This window comes from Danio rerio, chromosome 15 (assembly GCF_049306965.1).
Source record: "Danio rerio strain Tuebingen ecotype United States chromosome 15, GRCz12tu, whole genome shotgun sequence".
NCBI lineage: Eukaryota > Metazoa > Chordata > Actinopteri > Cypriniformes > Danionidae > Danio > Danio rerio.
In genome coordinates this window covers 42,102,869-42,124,403 of record NC_133190.1, presented here as the reverse complement: position 1 = coordinate 42,124,403, position 21,535 = coordinate 42,102,869, and the positions used below count along the sequence as shown (strand labels likewise).

At 35.6% G+C, this 21,535-nt stretch overlaps 1 protein-coding gene across 14 annotated transcripts in view; it reads left to right on the top strand.

The window, feature by feature from the left end:
* robo1 (roundabout, axon guidance receptor, homolog 1 (Drosophila)) overlaps positions 1-21,535 on the top strand; it is a 545,238-nt gene that overhangs the window by 415,178 nt on the left and 108,525 nt on the right. For all 14 annotated transcript variants that reach the window (XM_073922742.1, XM_073922741.1, NM_001365167.1 and 11 more), the window contains 1 exon segment: positions 19,926-20,083. In XM_073922742.1, the coding sequence (XP_073778843.1) occupies positions 19,926-20,083 (158 nt within the window).

The window sequence follows — 21,535 nt, the reverse complement described above, 5'->3', positions numbered from 1 at the left end:
TAAAACTTGGTACAACAACTGTTTTTACATTACGGTGACGGTTGGGTTTAGGGTTAGGGTGGGGATAGACATAAATAAAATACAATAAATAGGAAATTTAATAAATAATATAAGTAATGCTTGTTAACTTTCGGCCGCAACCATATCAGATCTAGCAACAACCCTAAACAGCAGCATTTAAGAATACTCCAAAAATATATTTTTTACTTTAAATGAACTGAATCAACACAATTCTTGAGATTTCATTGGGACAACTTAACTTTTTTTATGTTCAATACACATACATTTCTTAAAAGTGTTGTTAACTTAATCGATTTGTGTTGGGACAACATGAATTAATCGTGTGGAACCCTGCATTTTTTACAGTGTATATGCTCAAATGTTTGCTTTTTCAATTTCAGTCTTGATTGATACCGCATTCAATACTTTTGACAACCATAGTGTTGACTGCTTGAAAGTGATTAGTTCACATTTAAAATAAAAATAATAATTTGTCTCTTTAAGAGCTCATGCGATATTAAAATATAGTTAAAGTCAGAATTGTTATTCCTCCCGAATTATTGGCCCCCTCGTATATTTTTTCCTCTGATTTCTGTTTAACGGAAAACATAACAGTTTTAATAACTCATTTCTAATAGCTGATTTATTTTATCTTTGCCATGATGTCATGTCATGATGACTACATAATATATTTTTCAAGACAGCTAGGTTAACTGGGTTAATTAAGCAAGTTAAAATGGTTTTTAAAAAAATGAAAAATTTTTATTCTAGTTGAAATAAAACTACTTAAAAATAAAACTCTCTAGAAGAAAACCTATTATCGGAAATACTGTGACAAATTCTTTAAACATGATTTGGGAAATATTTGAAAAAAAAATCACAGTAGGGCTAATCATTTACTACACACAACTTGTTTTAGGAAACATCATCATCATGGTCACCGATTGCTTTTTTTTTTTTTTTGGACCTCGAAGGTAAAACGAAACGCAAAGTAGCTATTAGTTTGATCAAGCCTTTGTCAGATTTCCCACAGTGCTCGGCTTGGGCTGTCATTAACAGAAGCGCCGCGGGGTGCATGTTCACAATCGTCATCAAACACTAGGGTTGCATTGACGGCGCGGGGGGTGCGAACAAACATTGTTGTAATAATAACACAAAGCTTTCAAATATACTGTCCAAACAAGTCAGATCTGCGCACTGGAGTGCTGGTGTTGTTTTGTGTGGAGGGTTTTTCTGTCAAGAGCGACGCAGCGGAGCGTTTGACAGGTCTTCATGTAGCTACGTGGGTAAATTGTCACAGTGGAGAGCAGCTGAACGGCAGTTTAAATTAGCAGAAGGCAAGAATAAAATGAGTCTTGCTGAAAATCGAAGACTCTAGAGAGGATTTTAACATTTTATGTGCAAAGTGTGAGAGCTGTTTGAGCATGGAGACATGAGTGCATTGTGGGTGGTACTGATAAGAGGCCATATCAAATAAATCATTATAAGCCTCTGATTTAAAATAAAATAAAATAAGGGTATGGTGTGGTGGCACGGTGGATAGAGATGTTGCCTCACAGCAAAAACCTTTCTGGTTCGAGCCTTAGCTCTGCCTGTGTGGAGTTTGCATTTTGTCCCTGTGTTCACGTGGGTTTCCTTCAGGTGCTCCGGTTTCCCCCTGCAAGTCTAAAGACATGTGCTTTAGGTGAATTGGCTAATCTAAATTGACCGTAGTAATTGTGAGAGTGTATGGGTGTTTCCCAGTGATGGGTTGCAGCTAGAAGGACATCCACTGCGTAAGACTTATGCTGGATAAGTTGGCGGTTCATTCCGCTGTGGCGACCCCAGATTAATAAAGGTACTAGTCCAAAAGAAAATGAATGAATGAATGAAAATAAACAAATAAATTAAATAATCAAATAAATTTAATTTAAAAAAAATAATGTAAAGTATAAAATAAAAAATACAGTTATGTAGTTAACTACACAAATTACATAAAGTTAAATGTAACTTGAAGCAAAATGAACTACTGACTTAATGTATAAACTTGATGTAGAACAAAATACTAAAAAGTATATGTGCTATAAATAATACTGATACATCCATAATATTCAAAAATGCATTACTATAACCACTAATTCAAACTATTTACAAAAATGTAAAATAAATACCACAAAATAAACACAAGAAATTAGCAAATCGTGAAAAATAAGTTAAAGATAAAAGGCAACAAAAGTAACTAAACGATTGAAGAGCTATTAACAATGCTCATATAGTGGGGAACCACAATGATAATGCAAACACATTTGCTCGTACACATTTTGTTTAAGCACTTTGGGTCAAACACTCATCTTCAGTTTACACTAGTGGAATTGGTTGCTGGACAAAGACATGATTTGTTTAGAAATCTACAGTTGAGCTAAAGAAAGCTCCTGTCGGCGAAAACACACAGACGCACTATTGTCCGCTCTCTTCAAAAACTGAAGCAGAAATGCAGAATGTAGACAGCGCTTAGGGCACCACGACCTCCCGAGCGCATGCAGAGAGGGGCATTGAGCCCCACGGGTCGTAACACAAGCCCCTGAGTCTTCAGAAACACACATACCACTACAACAAGCTTCCCTCTGTGGTCAAATAATGCTGGAGTGGCAGAAAAAAAAAAAAAATAATAAAGATTCATGCATTGTGATACTTTTTTTTTTTAGCAATTCTAAGTCAATTCTCAAAACGTGAGAACGATTCCATATGCAAATTAGCACTTTTAAAGTAATGCATTACAATATTGAGTTAACCCCCCCACCCCTTTTCAGACATATGCCACCAAATCAAGCTTCCCTATGTGGTCAGATAATGCTGTAGATACTTGGGGTGTGAGATAAACATTGATTCATTGACACATCGCAATTCTTTCTCTACTAATTCTGAAATCAGTTCTCAAAACCTCTGTATTAAAATTAGCACCATTGTGAGATTAAGGCAGAGAAACTAGTTATCTTTGTTACTTTTTTATGGTAAGTAATGTGTTACGTTTCTGTTAAGTTACTTTTGTGTTACTTCCATGGTACTTTTTCTTTTGTGGCTGAGGCTTGATCTCTTTCAGAACTTGTTCGTTCTTCTTTTTTTAATAGAAGACGTCAGTATATAACAATCCACTGTATAATCCCATACACCACTGAAACAAGCTTCCCTCTGTGGTCAGATAATGAGGTAGACACTTGGGGTGTGTGCGATAAACATTGATTTGTTGATACATCGCAATTCTTTCTCTAAAAATTCTGAATCGAATCTCACAACTTCTGGATTCAAATGAGCATCATTGGGAGATAGGGGCCAAAACATAATAAGCGTTAACAGGCAGTGTTGGGGGAAGTTACTTTTGAAAGTAATAGATTATATAATAGAGTAACTCCCCAAAAAGTAACTAGTTTTGTTACTTAGTTACGTTTTTATGGTAAGTAATGCGGTACATTACTTTTGAGTTACTTTTGTGTTACATTTTTGATACTTTTTCTTTTGTGGCTGAGGCTTGATCTCTTTCAGAACTTGTTCGTTCTTCTTTTTTGAATAGAAGACGTCAATAAATAACGGTCCACTGGATAAACACATACACCACTGAAACAAGCTTCCCTCTGTGGTCAGATAATGAGGTAGACACTTGGGGTGTGCGATAAACATTGATTCGTTGAGACATCGCAATTCTTTCTCTAAAAATTCTGAATCAAATCTCACAACTTCTGTATTCAAATGAGCACCATCGGGAGATAGGGGCCAAAACATAATAAACGTTAACAGGCAGTGTTGGGGAAAGTTCCTTTTGAAAGTAATGGATTATAATATAGAGTTACTCCCCAAAAAGTAACTAGTTGTGTTACTTAGTTACGTTTTTATGGTAAGTAATGCGGTACATTACTTTCGAGTTACTTTTGTGTTACAGTTTTGGTACTTTTTCTTATGTGGCTGAGGCTTGATCTCTTTCAGAACTTGTTCGTTCTTTTTTTAGTAGAAGAGGTCAGTAAATAACAAACCCCTTTACCACTGAAACAAGCTTCCCTCAGTGGTCAGATAATGCTGTAGACACTTGGGGTGGGAGAAAAACAATGATTCATTGATACATCGCAATTCTTTCTCTACCTTTTCTGAATCGATTCTCAAATTTTCTGGATTCAAATTAGCACCATCGCGAGATAGAGGCAGAAAAATACAATATTGAGTTACTCTCCAAAAAAGTTACTTTTTTTTGGTAAGTAATGTGGTGTGTTACTTTTGTGGTACTTTCTCTTACGTGGCTGAGGCTTGATGATTTTTTGAACCTTTTTTTTTCTTCTTTTTTATAAAGGAGCTCAGCAACTAACATTGCACTGTACACACATTTAATTACATTAAAAACAAACATAAAATAGTTATAATTTATTATAATATTATCTTCTAAGAATTTTCTCACCTCAGAGCTACACGTCATATATACAAATCATTGAAAGTTTTAAAGCAACATGTTTACTACTTTTGTCCATTTTTGTCTGATTAGTTCATTAAAATCGTTGCCCAGAGACATTTCATTTTTCCTTTTCTTCAATGTGCTCAAAATAATGAGAATATTTTTATCAAAGATGGCTTAAATATCTGCGAAATGCTGAAAAGAAACGAAAGTTTCCATAAAATGCTTTGAAATGTGCATCTTTTTATACGATGTTAGACAAAATCTCAACTGAAACATGAAGAGAGGGCGGGACATATAGCAGCTCCTCCTTTTTTAAAGAAAAAAAAACAGCCAATAGCATTTCATTTTCATCACAGCTCTGCCAATGATTAAGCTTAAGCACATCTAATGAAAAGCAAATGAGAAGCATCTTAAAGAGGGCGGGGCATGTCAGATACCAGGGAGCATTCGATTGGTCAGAAGAGTTGATGACAAACTGAAGTATGAGGTGATGTCCAAAAAACTGATCCATTTAGGAGACTTTGAATGCTTATATCAACATCTAAAAACTGTTATTTTCATTTCACTGGGCCTTTAAATGTTTAGCAATGCAGATCATTATTCAAAAACTACTATAGCTCTCTTGATAAGAGGAACATCTTGCCCCTTGGGGAATTCATAGGAGACTGGAGAGGTTCAGGTGTTCTGAAATATAACGTGCCGAATGACTTTTTTGGGGGGCTTTGTGTTAAATATTTAACAACAGATTTTCGCCTGTGGCTGGAGATTTGGGTTTATCTTGCTTTGGGAAAGTAGAGCATCTGGGAGGTTTGTTGAGTCGGGAACGTTAGCCCCCATGATGCATTTTTTGCCCGCATTTGTCTGTCTGCAGTTTTCTTTTTTTTTTCCTGTCTTGTAGAGATAGCAGACGTTCTGGAGCGTGTCCGGTCACATCCTCCTACTGAAAGACGAGGCTGAGAGTGCAATACAATGTAGCGTTTTAGCTCGCTGATTCGCTATCGCTTTATTTGTTGTCATATTTTGGTGCGTCTTTCGAGTTTCTAGATGAAACAGTGGAGCGCTTCAACTGACTGTTTTGCTCTCGGATGTTATCAGTCCCAGTGCTTATCGTTTCCTTCATCACACTGTTTGTTCCACCTCCACCAAACAAGGATTTTTGGAGAAGCTCTTATTCAACTGTTAAATTAGCCATTAAAATTTGTAATGCTAAGTTAAAATTGGACTTTCTCTCTCACTAACAGAATTGAATAAGTTAACTAAGCATTTAGCATTTGTATTTGTTTCTATGAATTTATGATTTGTAGTTGTTTCTTACTGAGCAAAACTTTTTTATATATTCTTTACAGTATTACTGATAGCATTTCTTAAAAATAAAAATATAATATGCAGTCGAAGACGAAATAATTAGCCCCCTTTTCTGATTTTTTTGTATGGTCAAGTGCAGTCTAATGGGGAAAGAGAGGGAGAATAAAAATCAACACATTTTTAAACAGTGTCACTTTCATAACTAATTTCTAACAACTGATTTGTTTTGTTTTTACTATAGTAAAATAATAGTAGGTTAAGACAAATTCAGTTGGAAAGCAGTTCTAGAGAAAACAATAGTGTCATTATTACAGTACAGTGCCTTTGTAATGTAACTTTATTTTTTTTCTCTCTCTGTTAACAGTCTTTAACGCTCCCTAACGTGTTATAAGACCTACTAAATCACCCGGCTGAAGTACACTACACGTCCTGCACCCCTAAAAAAACAGGTCACTAGGTAATTGAATAGTTAAGGGAGGACTTGTCCTTCATCAGCGCCAAGCAAAGCATATGGCAGTAAAATCATGTGCCTGCTGTTTCATTTCCACAGGCCCCCTGAAGACTAACAGACCGTGGAGGGGTTGAAAAGAAGCCTTTATTTCCACACACACACACAGACACACACACACGTCGAAGCACATCAGAGCGCGAGCTGTGTTTTAAGGTCATTGTGAGAGCGATAGGGGAGATTTGATCTGAAACATCATTGTGAGGTGTGTTGGTTAATTATTTGTGTGACGGGTGACATTTTTGAGCTTTCGCTGGTTGCCGTTCATCTGTTTATTTCGGCATAGCTGAAGCGTATGGAACGGTTTACCCCATTGCCAGCTGCTGTACACACTTTCGCACATGCTCAATAGGTGCCATGTTGGTTTGAAGTGGCGATATTTGCTTTATACAGTGCCAGTTGGCACTCTAAAGTCATCTTTATTTATATAGCTCTTTATAGAGTACAGATTGTTTCAAAGCAGCTTTGCTGTAATAAAATTAATATAGCAAAATTAGTTATATTTTAAGACAAACTCAGCTGTAAAGCAGTTCTAGAGACGACAATAGTGTCATCAATCAGCTCAGGGGACAGTAATCCTGACACATCAAACCACATCAGAGTTCCTTTTGAAGCAGACAGACCCATGTTTACAAACATACGCTGCAAATTTCACAGTATCCACATTAAAGTAACACAAGATATTTAAACAGATGATATCCCTCTTCCGGGTTTGGACTGAACAAATGTACAATCCGTATATCCTGCATTTTTACCTCGTTTTCACTGAATGGTACGTTTAAGTTTAGTATGGTATGTGTCACCTTTATCAGGCTTGTGTCTTCACTGCCAAATAGTACCAATGGTACCCTTTTGGTAGGAATGGTGTCGAAAGAAAGTTGCAGTCAACGTCATTCTCATAAAGCGATATGGGTCGTTCACATATCAGTGCTCAGAACACTGATATATCAGACATATCAGAACAGATGCTTTACACTCATAAATAGGCCTACTTGTGTATAAATGTTAATAGCAAACCTTTCTATGAACATGATAAAACATATGAACACATACAGACCCTTACAGTTTCTGAAATGTTACCAGTTACAAAAAAAAAAAAAAAAAACTTACATTTAGGCCTTATTTAGGTTCATAAGTGATACGAAACATAGATAGTGAATGCCAATCTCTCATCTTTATTCTTCTCCAGCACGTTAAGTTAAAATCTCCTTAAAAAGTAATTCTGAGTTTATAGTAGTCCAAAAGGCGATGATAATAAATAACCATGGCTGTTTGTTCATGTTTAAGGTTGCTGAAATAATCATTTGCTTTTCCTTTGTATTTCGTCATGTGATTCTCGCGTTTGTCCGTTTCTGAAAGGATCGTATGTCAGAAGCACTTCAGTAATCACGTTCACGTTATTATCACCAGCTCAAGAAGTTCGTTATTTCAAATGTAGATGTTTGGCGAACACACGCAAGCCCTTTGGAGAAAGTGAAACTACGCACGGTCTTTGGCGACCACTTAAACAACAACAACAGGACACACGGCAGATTCTGTTCTTCTTAACTTTGTGGCTGTTCAAGATGACGACAAGGTTTGTTTGAACTCGGGTCAGCCATGGCTCGCTATTATATGTATATATTATTACAATGTAATGTCTCGGCTGTGTATTTAAAATAGGTGCTTCCTTTGTTTTTGCTAGTGACGTTTCTTTGTAAACCAATAGCGTTCCGAATTGTATCTAGCTCTGCTTTTTGGTACTCTTCTGTTGTGCTAGGTATCCTTTCGAAAGGGTACCCAAAAGTGGAAACTATGACCGTGGAAACGGACATAATAGCGTAATGTACCACTCAGTGGAAACGAGCCAATTGTGTTCTGAAGCATGGTACTCTAGAAACAGCCGAAGATGGCGCCATTACCTTTAAGATCATGCATAACCTCCTGACTCCTCAGAGATCCCTCATCCACACACATACACCAGACCTTGACCGTCCCGCCACATGGGCGCACAAGCAGGGGGTTAACGCAGCATAGCTAGGGGGCTTTCCTTTGAAGTTGAGACTCTCCGGGAGAGCAGTATCAGCTGTGGAGGACTAGAGAGAAAGAGCGAGAGCTGTACACCCCAGAGAACCAGCAGCTCCGGGCAGGGTGAGCATGCTGTGAACGCACTCGCGGGTTGGTGAGCTAATGAGAGCACATATCGATCTGCTCTTTGAGACTCCGAGCAGGTGTAGTATGTCCTCGCTAAAAGTGTGCATTTCCAGAGGCCAGTTCTGGCTCTCTGCAGCTCTGGAGAGAGTGATGAATGAGGTGGGCACTCGTGATGGTGTGCCGGACAGTAATGGATGGAGGATGAGTGGAGGAGGAGAGGTAAAATAGGGGTTATTGTCCGCTCGATGGTTGGATTGGTAGTAGCAGGAATGCAAATTCTGCAGTTATGAGAGGGAAGGGAGTGTGGATAAAGTGCTTGAGTGGATTGCTGTTTTTAGGCCTCTGCGCTACTGTAATTTGAGGGAAACAGTATATATAGAGAAAAAAATGTTAGGCCTAATGGTGGTGTATCAGGAAGTGATTGGATTGCGAAAAGTGTGCATTAGGACTATTAGAACGCCTAGCAAGAATAAGCAAGATTTTGGTGCATCCTTTATAAAATATTATAGAAAATAGAATTTAATATGTGCCATTTTTATTATTTTATCAGTTATCAAGCAAAATATAATAATAATAATAAAATAATAATAATAATATATTTATGATGATGATAATGATGAGTATTATTATCTATTAGTGTTTATTATTATTGTTATTACTGTTATTATTTATTAGTGTTTTTTATTATTATTATTATTATTATTATTATTATTATTATTAATATTGTCTGTTAGTGTTTATTATTATTATTATTATTATTATTATTATTATAAATTAGTGTTTATTATTATTATTATTAGTGTTTTTTATTATTATTATTATTATTATTATTATTATTATTATTTATTAGTGTTTATTGTTGTTATTATTATCTTAATTGCTATCATTGTACATATTTTTTTAATATAAAAATACATTTGTTTTCTGTCAAAAAATAAAGATTCATTTTAGTATTTTACATTTACTAGGATGCAATTAGAATCCAATTTTAATGCCTGTGATTTGTCAATTATTAGGCCACAACAGTAATATGGATTTTTTTAAAATTTTTTTTATTAATGAATTAATTTATTTATGTATTTATTTATAATGTATTACTGGCTCAAAATTATGAAATAACAGAGGCAGTGCTGACCAGGTAAATTGTTAGGACAAACAAAAGGCACAATTAACAAAGCATATTTAAGTAAAAAAAAGTCAATATAAATTATTATTATTATTCTTATAACCTTTATTTTACCAGGAAAGACACATTGAGATTAAAAATCTCTTTTACAAGAGCGTCCAGTGGAAGCGTCCAGTGGAAATGGAAGTCAGTGGTGAAGTGTGTGTGCATGATAGTGAACTGAGCTCATGATCCAAAATAAAATAAAACAAAATGATCAAAACGACAGGCAGGAAGGTCTGTCTATTTGAGATCCCCTCTCACGTCAAATGTTGGACTTTTTATAGGTGCCACAAAATGGGTCTCAGGTGAGATGACCCACCCACAAATCAGAAACCATGCGGGCTCTGAAAATCACAACAAAGAACCAAAATAAACAGGTCCAACATGGGATCTAACATCTATATAATCTAAAATATTTTAAAGAATATCTAAAACAATCAATTATAGTAATTAATTGTAGTTATTAGTATCTAATTTATCCAGCATTTATGCGTTGTAATCCATAATGTAAACAACTTGTTTTTCTTTCTTGTGCATCCTTTAATAAAGTATAGTACCATGTTTAATTAAGACTTTACCCATTCCATGATGCCGACATGGTTCTTTTTACAATGACACATGCACTGTCTACACACGTAAGCATTTGTCTGGTGGTTTGGTTCAGTTCTCCATTCCTCAGCACTGCCTCTTATAGCGGGTGGTCTTGAGAGTTGGCTAACCAGCGACTGGCGGGTCTCCAGCTTCAGTCTGACCTGCAGTGGCGCAGTGACCCTCAGTGCGGAGAACCTTCTAAATGAGGTCTCGCTCTAATTTGTCATCCCTCCATTTCTGTATTATGTTTAGCAGGCACCATGTGGACAGATGATCTGGAGGAGAGGGAATGTGCTCTGCTTTTCCACGGGTTCACATCTGGGAACGATTGCGTCTGCGTAGCGCGCATTGTTCATGTGGAATTGTTCTAGAGAAACCTGACGTACTCGTTTCTTTTCCTTCAGATATTCTCACGACTCTGCACTTTTGTCCCATTGACATTTCATTTCGCGTGTGATATTTAGTTGGACGGATGCAAGGAGAGTTGGAATAGGTTAAGAAATGTGATGATATTTAAAGACACCGCAGGCTAAAACAGGCTTTTTTCTTGCACCTGCCAATTTTGAGCCTATTTGGCCTTTAATGAAGTGTATTTTTTTAGTCTAATAAAAAAAAAAAACACATATTTTCACATTTTAAGTTTGTGTCTGTAGATTTTATTCATATTACATATTTTTAAAGCCCATTTCTTTGTGATTTATTTTTCTGCACTGAACCATAAATCACACATCAAACTGCACAGTTGTATTAATATTTTAATAAAACTGTGGAGTTCAATGTGTGATTAATGAGATTAATTCATTTATTATCTCAAGGTTTTTATTGAGGGACTTGTTCAAATATTAATAACTTGATAACATACAACAATTTGTTCTGCAAGAAATTGTGAAAATGATACATTTCTTCTGGCTCTTATCAGTATTTTCTCAATGGGGGAAAAAGGTGTTCTGGTGCAAAAAACTAGTTGCTATTTTACAAGTACTAGTTACAATTTTCAATGGCAATTAATCACATGATTTTTCTTTGCTTAATTGTGATTCATCAAATCTTCATAATTCAAAACAGGTAATTATTTGCACTCAAGTAATTGCTTCGGACTGTTTTTATTTTTTCTTTCTATTACATTCTATGGGTGATTAAAAGACACAAACGTTTTGGCACAATGCCTCTCTCAGTGTGTCACTACCTTTTTCATTACCTTTTTTGAATCATAACAATGACAAGATTGACGGAACAAATCCAAAGAAAACCGCAAGCGCGCTGGGCAAACTTCAGCAAGTCATCACAATCTTAAAAATTCAGGTCACACTTTATACTTAATAAGGTTCATTGGTTAATGTTAATTAATGCATTTCTTAACATGAACAAACAATGAACAATACATTTACTACAGTATTTGTTCATGCTAGTTAACGTTAGTTAATGAAAATACAGTAGTTCATTGTAAGGTCATGTTAACTCACGGTGCATTAACTAATGTTAACAAGCATGGACTTGGATGTTAATAATGCATTAGTAAATGTTCAATTATGATTAATAAATGCTGTACATGTGTTGTTCATGATTAGTTAATGTTAGTAAACGCATTAACTAATGAACCTTATTGTAAAGTGTTACCAAAATTCAAAAGTAATGTATTGCGCACTTTTATTTTTTAAAAGTTCTGGGAAATAAAAAACAGTGACACACAAGGTGTTTTTATGAGTATTCCCTTATTAACAGTTCAAAAATATTTTGTAAGGGCCCGTGCTCACCGAGACGTTTTTTCCTCATGTTTTACATCAACGTTTAACGCATCGTGACTAAATAAAGGGCGCCCATTTGATCGTGCACACCAACGCGCAAAACAGCAGACGTAAAAGCGTCATTTAAAAAAAAATCTGTGCCGCATTAAAATCTTCTTCACCAATCAGATTGGCACTTTTGTTCAAGTGCCTGAAGCTGCTGTAGTTACAGTAAACAACGCTTGGAGGCGCTCAAGTGCAAAACTGTTTATGCAAGCGTACATTGAAGAAGATGCCTAGAGGCGATATGATGTGGAGCTGCTTATTGCTCTGGTCAACAACAATAGTTTCTTCATCGCCAGAGCTGGAGCTGCTACTTGAACCATCCATAACGACAAGCGCGTCAACTTTGGCTTCTTCTTCTGTGTTACAAGCGTGTGTCAGAAGTAGGGGTGACATGATTTAGATTTTTAATCGAAATTGATTGAAATTTATGCTCAATTTCGATTATCGAATCAAAAAATAGAATCGTCGATGCTGCCACGCCCCCATGTCACCTCAGCTTGGCTTGCCAAGCGGGAAAAAAACAGGCTTGTTGAAGTGCTTGATAAACTGCAGAAGCAGGAGACCCGTCGACAGAACTTAAATCCTCTCCTCTTTCAATGAAGTCGCCGGTGTGTAAGCATTTTGGATTTCCAGTGAGTTATGTTGACAACGTTCGTGTTGTCGACAAAAAAAACCCACAGTTTTACAAGCTCTGCTATGTACGTATTACGTACGGTTCGTCCGATAGACAACACCGGCATCGCGATCTTCCGCCCGCCGCCGTTGCAAATCCGCTCGCGAAAAGTACACATTCAGGCCCTGTTTACACTGTCTTTGTTTTTAAATGACATTTTAGAACGACAACGATTTGACATCCACAGTGGCGTGTAGCATTTCTGAGCAGCCCTCCTTCCTCTCTACCTCTGAAAATGCACATCACGTGACCACACAGACGCACATACAGCCATGCGCTCGAGACAGCAGGTCCAGGTAGTCAGAGGACTGCTTCAATCTTTCACTCACTTGTACTTAGTCATTTTAGCGAACACCTCAGATACTGTTGGCTGGTTCCTGTTGGTTGTGCGTCTTTTTTACCGACGCCATTATAACGACACAGATCACTGCCTATTCACGAGTCCCGCAGAAAAAGTGATTGACAGGTGGTAATTATGTGTGTATCTTGCCTTTATTCATTTACTTTATGATTTGTTTATGGGTAAAACAAAGACCATCCAGGTCAGGTAGTTTAAACGGTAGGCTACAAATAATTAATTGGTCATTAATTAATTAATTATTCATAATCGAAAATCGAATCGAATCGAGACTTTAGAATCGAAAATGTAATCGAATCGAGGATTTGGAGGATCGTGACACCCTTAGTCAGAAGCTTAATGTTGTGTAGTGCATCCCTGCAGGTGTGTTAAGGGAAGTTGGAGCTAAAATCTGCAGGACACCGGCCCTCCAAGATCGAGTTTGGGCACCATAGACCAATTATAGGTTTAATCGCCATTACGATAATTCTTTTTCTTATTATTTTTAGCATGGGGTGAATTTTTACCAGTATATTGCAAACGATAAAATATGGCACATCCTTACTGTTGTGGAACTGACAGTGATGAGCAGCGCTGCTTGTGAAAGTTGAAGTTGTATTAATTTCACATTACCTCTAAATAATGTGGCACTTCAAAAGATGCAAGATGCGAGCTTAATAATCACACATTCCTGTCAAGCATATGTTTACATTAAAAAATAATAGAAAAATAGCGCAATGGAAAGGAAAAACACATTTTGTGTGAACAACCCCTAATAAGGACAAACTAATAACCATAGGATTTTCAACATGGAAGTGCACTCATAAGTAGACAGACACTGTGATTATCCTACACATTGATGCTTCTTGAACTTCTGTATTTTGGTCGTTCCCCGTGGTTTCTCTTCAAGGGTGAGCAGATTCCCAGTGGAAAAAGGCCCACAATCCCGTCCCTGACAAATCTCCCCGCGTCTTTGCCAGCTCTGGGTTTTTGAAGTGCTTTTTTTAGCAAATCTCCAGTTCCCCAATGGCTCCAGAAGAACACACCAAAAAGCCTCAGTGGTGGCTCAGCAAAATCCATTTCATTTCCGCCCTGCAGAGCCCCAACTATCTTCTCTCTGTAGCCAGCGTGTGGTATTAAATATTCATTTCATTAATGTCGCAGGCATATCAAACCAAATCTCATTTTAATTTGACATTACAGCATCTGTTTCCAATTTCTGTAATGCAGAAAAGTTCTGGAAACTGAGAATTTTGGGTTACCATATTTGGTTTGAGGAAGATTTGGATGTCAGTGAAGAGGATGAGCACAGGTTGTGTACTGATTTATTTTATTTTAATTTATTAAAAAAATATATTTTATTAATTTAATCATTTATTTTTGTAATTTATTTTAGTTAATTATTATTATTATTATTATTATTATTATTTATTTTATTGTAATTTATTTTAATTATTACTCTTATTATTTTAATTATTTATTTGGTTTAATTTATTTAATTATTATTATTATTATTATTATTATTATTATTATTATTATTTTATTATTATTGTGATTATGGTTATTATTATTATTATTAATATTATTGTAATTGTTTTTATTATTATTATGTTAATTATTTATTTAATTTTAATTTAATTATTATTATTTTTTTTATAATAATAATAATTATAATAATAATTGTTATTATTATTATTTTAATCATTTATTTTATTTTATTTTAATTACTATTATAATTTTTATTATTTGTTATTTTAATTATATATAATATTTTGATTTATTTTATTTGATTATGATTATGTTAATTCTTTGTTTTATTTTAATTTATTTTATTAAGTGTTATTATTATTATTGTTATGATTTAAATTATTTTATTTATTTATTTTATTATTCCATATATCATGGTTTGTTATGGCTATAAATTAAATTAAATATTTAATTTATTTGATTTTAACTTTTTTTCTTTATTTGATTTATATTTATCGTGTTTAATTTTTATTTAATATTATTTTAGTTCTGCAGGGTTTTTCCATAATTTCATATCTTCCATACATTTTAGTCATATTGTACATTTATATTTAAGCCACTTAAAACCAATATGATATATCTTGTATCAAAAACATTTAAAAAATACTGCAAATACTTGGTATTCTGCAGGCTTGAATGATTACAAAACAAATTAATATTGTATATATTTAAGTCTTTTTTTTCTATAAATGTCCTTTTAAAAATCTAGTATGTATTACACACAAGGAATGTAGGATTTTTTTTTGTAAAAGAAAAGATTTTTTTTATTTGAGAAGCTTGGCTTTCCTCGCTGTCCATCACTTTTTCTGTTTCACTTCAGTGGTTTATATCATTTCCAGAACTCTATTCCCATTTTGTAGACACATGTTCAGAAGACATGTACACACACACACACTTTTTCCCACAAGGCCCTGTTAGAAAGCGAGGCACGTTATCAAGTTTCTCAACTCAGGGTGCTAATCAAGTGTGGGTTGGATTCACACAACTGTGCAAACTCAGTCCAAGATTACTGATCCAGTGCAGGAATCAGAATCCGTGAGCTGATCCACAGACAGCAAACACAGTTCATATTAGAAACAGAGCCTGATTTCTGTCTAGTGCTCAGTGATCTTCTGCTCTCCACTAATATTAGCACCATTGATTCATAGGAGGAGATGGGTAAAAAATGCATTTAGATTTTTTTATTTTTAATTTTTTTGCTTTGAATATTATCAACATGTTTTGTTTAGAGTAAACAGTTGTAAACATTTTCACAGTTTAAAGACAAAACAAACGTGTGCATAATTTTTGGCACCCCTTTGAGTTCATGTTCTCACTGATATTTTACAATTATTTCAGTACACGTGGGAAAAGTTTGTTGAACATCTCAAAAATAGGGAAGTGGATATAAGAACGTAGCAAAAATGGGCCATATTTTGCCGTAGCAAGTGACAGTTTACTGGAACGTTTATCTACAAAAGCCAAAAACACACCAAGTAAACGTGAAAAATTAGCTGCAAATCAAAAAAACAACTGTGTTGCCGCTTTGTGTCTGCTGTGTCTGGTACTTTATAGACCAAAAATCTGTGAATGAAAATCTGCGAATGAACACACCAAATGGACGACAGCTGACCGAAACAAGAATGTACATCTTGCAGGTATCTTTCCACACCTGCATTTGGCAGTATCTGTATTGACAATCCACAAAGGGAAACTGAAATTTGGGCTGCACGATATTGGAAAAATTTGTCGATGTTTGGAAGATTGTTAGCTTGGTGTTTCCTGACCTTTAAGAAGATGAGCAAATGACCTAGAAATACAGCTGGAAAATCGCAAAACTTGGGAGTTGTGGTCAGAAAGTCTTCAAAACTAAAGTTTGAAGTCGTCTTCGTCCCCACAAGTTGTTTGAAAGGGTTTCAAGGAAAATAGCTTTTACTCTCATCTAAAAAGTCAAACATCTACATTTTTTTATTTGATAATTTAAGTAAAAATCAAACGTTTTATTACCAAAATTCGATCAAGACTTGATCGGTTCACTTGGTATTATCAAATTTTTGTTCTCGCACTCTGATTTGTTTCTAAACAGGCAATCAGAAAGCTCTCTTACTGACACAGAGTCTACATGTTAATCTGGCAATCTCCCCAAACAAACAGATAGTCTTACAGATGTTTACCGCTTGGCACAACACTACCCAATGGATGGTGGTTGGTTTAATGTGTCCAGACCTTTAGGAAGATGAGCAAAAGTCTAAGGCCCCGTTTACGCTAATGCGTTTTAGTTTTAAAACGCATAAGTTTTGCTACAATTGCGCCATCCATCCACACTATGCTGGAGTTTTCGAGCGCCGAAAGCGAAGTGCTTTGGAAACGCTGGAGAGGCCGTTTTCATTCTAAAACGCTGCTGCTCCGTCTCAGTGTGGATGGGGGAAAACGGAGACGGGGCTGCTGAGATTTGCTACCTGATTGGCGCTTTTGTGTCATTGGTATCCTTCCCTTATTCGTCAAGCCCCTATCACATGACTATAACACATGGCTTTAACGCTACCGGAAGACAGCAGACCAGCCTACACTGTAAACAACAACATGGACACAGAAATGGGAGCGTTGTTTGCACTATTGTCTGTTTTAGGCGCCATTGTGCAGTTATTCATTTGTTACGTTTAGTAACAACTCGACCTCGTCGTCTGTCCACAAAAATACCTCTCTTGTTTTCTTTGCCATCGCGTCCATTGTTCAACCGGCGTTTGTGGACTAACAATAACCAAATGCCAATCGAGACACATGCTTCTTGTTTATTCTAGAATGCACATGCCCAGAGTGCACGAATGGTCACATGATATACGTTTTTGGTGGCGTAGTGTGGACGGAGATATGTTCAGAAACGATAGTGTGGACGCGGATCGTTTCTGATCTAAAACGCCGTTTTAAATCTAAAACGCACTAGTGTAAACGGGGCCTAAGAAAGCACAGCTGGAGAACTGCAAAACTAGTTGGGTGTTGTGGTCAGTCTACTAAACTAAAATCCAATGTCATCTTTATCTATACATATAGTTTCAAAAAGAAAAAAAAATCCTTTACTCTCATCTAAAAACTCAAACATCTTCAGGTTTGCTTTGATATTTTGAGTGAAAGTCAACCTTTTTTTTATTTTTTACCAGTAATCCCAAAGTTAGTGAATACTGTACATGTGTGTCCACTATAGGCTGCCTAATTGCGCTGAGAGTGTAAAACGAGATGCCTGTTGAAATCCTCGGCTGCAAGGAAGGACATGCTTGAGAAATTGTTACAGAGAAATGACGGAAAATAAGGAGAGCCGGAGTTATTTCCATTTCTTTCAGTAAATCGCCTTGGACTTTTGGGTTTGCGTAGAGGAGGACTTTTACCTGCTGTGACATTACAAGCGGCAGAAACTGGAATCATATGGCCAATTAAGTGCTTAAAGTCTTAGAGGAATTTGGAGGCAGTCAGGAGTTCGGGTTACCTTGAGCATCTCACTTTGATCCAGTGCTGAGGTTAATCGTGTCGACAGGAACACGTTCAGGGCCGTGAGAGACCAAAGAAGTGCATTTCTGATGACTTACACGTAGCTTAATGACAAAGGAGAGAAATACTGATGCTTGCTTAAGGATGTATTTGTTTAAGAAGTAATAACATGCATCTTTTAAACATCTTAAAATTTGTGTAATATTATAATTCTATTATAATGATATCATAAAAGATGTTAAATGTAGCATTAACATTTAATATTGATAACACTGCTATTGGTTAATGTATTTGCTAGCATGAACAATAATGAATGATGCATTTAATACAGTATTTATCTTTGTCAGTGTTAGTTAATGAAAATAAACTCACAGTGCATTAACTAATGTTAACAAACACAGCTTGTTAAAGCATTGCTTATTTTTTGTTCATGTTAAGTACATTAACTAATGAAGCTTTATTGAAAAGTTCATATACAATCAATATTCGTGACCTTAATATTATTAATAATAGCGATTATTTTATATTGCTTTGACATCTATAATATTTTGAAGTATATATTATTTTATATTAATCCATATTAACTTGTATTAATAATTTTAAAGTCGATTTAAAGTCCCAAGTTTTAACAAAATGTAATAACATGTATCTTTTAATCATATTAAAATGTGTATAATATTATAATTCTTTTATAGTGATAGTATAAAATCATTTTAATATTAAAACACTATTCGTTAATGCTAGTTAATGCACTTAATAACATGAACAAATATTGAATAATACATTTATTACAGCATTTGCTTATCTTTGTTGCTGTTAATGAAAATAAAGTCCTTCATTATTAGTTGATGTTAACTCATTGTTCACTAACTATTAACAAACACAACTTCTAAAAGCGTTGCTTAGTCTTATGTTAGTGAATACTAATGTAACTTTGATGTAAAGTGTGACCGTATATGGAAACTGTTTTCGTTTACAGCATCGACAAATGTGCTAGTATAATGCCAGACTGCATCTGAGGGTGTCTCTTTGCAATGCTTAAACATACTGACACCAAACTTAAGGTTCTTCATTGTCACCTAACACTAACCACAACACATCAACTTTGTAACTCTGCCACCTATTGATCAAAAGTTATAAACCAGTAAATCATTCATATATTCATTGTTTTAATGATTTTCTAATATTTTAAGTTGTTTCACTTGGTCTGATGCTACTTACCTTGTTGCATTTGGCCACTGCACTGCTTTATTTTTTCTGCCTCTGGACTGCTTTGCTCATTCTGCCTCTGGACTACTACATTATATTATTATAGACATTTTTATTATATTGCTATGAGTTTTAAAATTTACTGAAGCATATATTATTGTATATTGTTCTATCTTAACTTTTTAAAATGTGTAAATATACATAAAATATACCAAAACTGAGCAATCTGAAAGGAAGTCTGGTTTGTTTTCATTTCACATTGCCTTTACATACAGTCTAGGTTGGCGACTCACACAAGTTTGAAATATCTTTTATCAAGTTGCTCTGTTTCACCACATGTGCTTCCCATCATGTCACGAGTGTATAATTTAAAGCTCGGATGTGCTGCTGCACAGTATCTACATGACACTGAAAGGACCGCTGTCTGAGATTAAAGAGAACTAGCACAGCAAATCCATCAGAACGGTTACAGAGTTGACTAACATGCTTAAACTCCCAAATACACAGTGTTTTTTTGTGATCTCTCCACCGCTCGCATTAATATCACTCACACGCAGGAAGAGCTTCATGTTTCAGCCCCTCTTTTGTGCCTTTCAGCTAAAGTAAACAGCAGTTTTAGGTTCAGTCGCAGCGTGTTTGAAGTAGATTAGCGGTGGTTTGCGCTGGGCAAGAGTAGAGAAATGTTCCTCTCGCGGTTTCTAATTTGTTATTCCTCTCCTTTAAACATCAGCGTGAGTGGTTTCCTGATAGAAATGCAGTTCGTGTTTCTAATCTTTCTCTCTTTTTCTTTGTCTTTTTTTACCAGTTCTCCGAGATGATTTCCGACAGAACCCTGTGGACGTGATGGTGGCAGCGGGGGAGCCAGCTGTAATGGAGTGCCAGCCGCCCCGAGGACACCCAGAGCCCACCATCTCCTGGAAGAAAGATGGGGTCAATATAGACGACAGAGACGAGAGGATAACGGTAATCATATCTGACCAACTTTCCAACTTTCAAGAATGATTAGTGCTGGTTTGATGTTGGTGAAAGAACATTATTATGCTTTTAAGGCATTGTCTTTTGCGTTGATGCTCACTGGGCATGTGCATATCTTGCAGACATCCATACTTGCCATCTACTGCTTGCGTAGTGGTCATATGAGATGTGGGATATGAGAGTTTGATGATTCAGGGAATGATAGGCAGTTGTACAGAAGACCAATCAGAGAGCGACTGTGGATAACTCATGTTTTCAAAAGTTTGCTTTTAAAACTTAATATCAGTATTAAAACAGGGTGTTCAGTGCTTTTTAAAATGCGTAGTTTTTATGGGTTGAAAACAATAACAAAACCTATACGACAAAAAACCTATACGACAACAAAAACCCGCTCGTGTTAACAGTGCCTTAATACGAAAGGACGGATGCGACAATTTATATATTGGAAATGTTTATTTGTTGTTTTTTTAAACTTTATTTTAATTTTAGATAGATGTTAACCACCAATGAAATAAGGAACCTAAACTCTGCTGCTATTTGGGGATTTCCGCCTGGATTTTGCCTACCCAAATTTAAAAGCTTCCCAAATCCACATGCAGAGGTGTAAATGCAAATATTTGGTATCATTTTAAAGAAAACCCTTTGAATTTTCATAAAACACTATTGAAAGTGTTTAAAATAACTGTATATATCGTCTGTGTTATAATAAACACCTAAAAAAGAGACGCTTTTTATATATTTTTTAAAAAACTCAAATTTGAAAGTGTACCTTTTAGGTTCTGTGTGGTCTAGGGTGCTGTAATTAATTTTGGTGGTTCCTGCACACATCTGTAATCATAGGAAAAAAGAAAAAATGTCATAATCTATGCAAAAGTTATTGCATTCCAACTGATGAGAGGTGCTGTAGAAGCCACAGAGACCGATCCTTGTTTACATATTTCACTATTCTTTTGTTTGATCAAACATAATTCACTGTGTTTGGACCACATCAGACATATAAAAGGATTACTTATGCACATCACCTCAAAAACAGAGGAGAATGGCCCTAAAGGGCACAGCATAAGTTCAGAGATGACAGCTGTCTGTGCTATCTGGGGCTGCTTATTGATCATGAATGTATTGTTTACATTTCTGCGCCATGGAAACACCACAATTCATTCAACAACTGTTTGGCATATGAATATAATTCAGTAAAAAGAATGCTAGAACTGTATGAGCACCGGCAAGAGCTTTTATTTGAGCTATCACTTGCATATGTGTCATATGAAAAAATATGAAAATGAACCAATGTAAAATACTGTGTATTTAAGTGTAAATAACTTTTATACAGTAGAATAAAAACCAACGTGATGCATATGTGCATAAAATATAGATTCTACACTTGCAAACGACACCACTTACGGGGGTCTGGTGCAACGCTAGCCCTTTAAATCTGAAAGC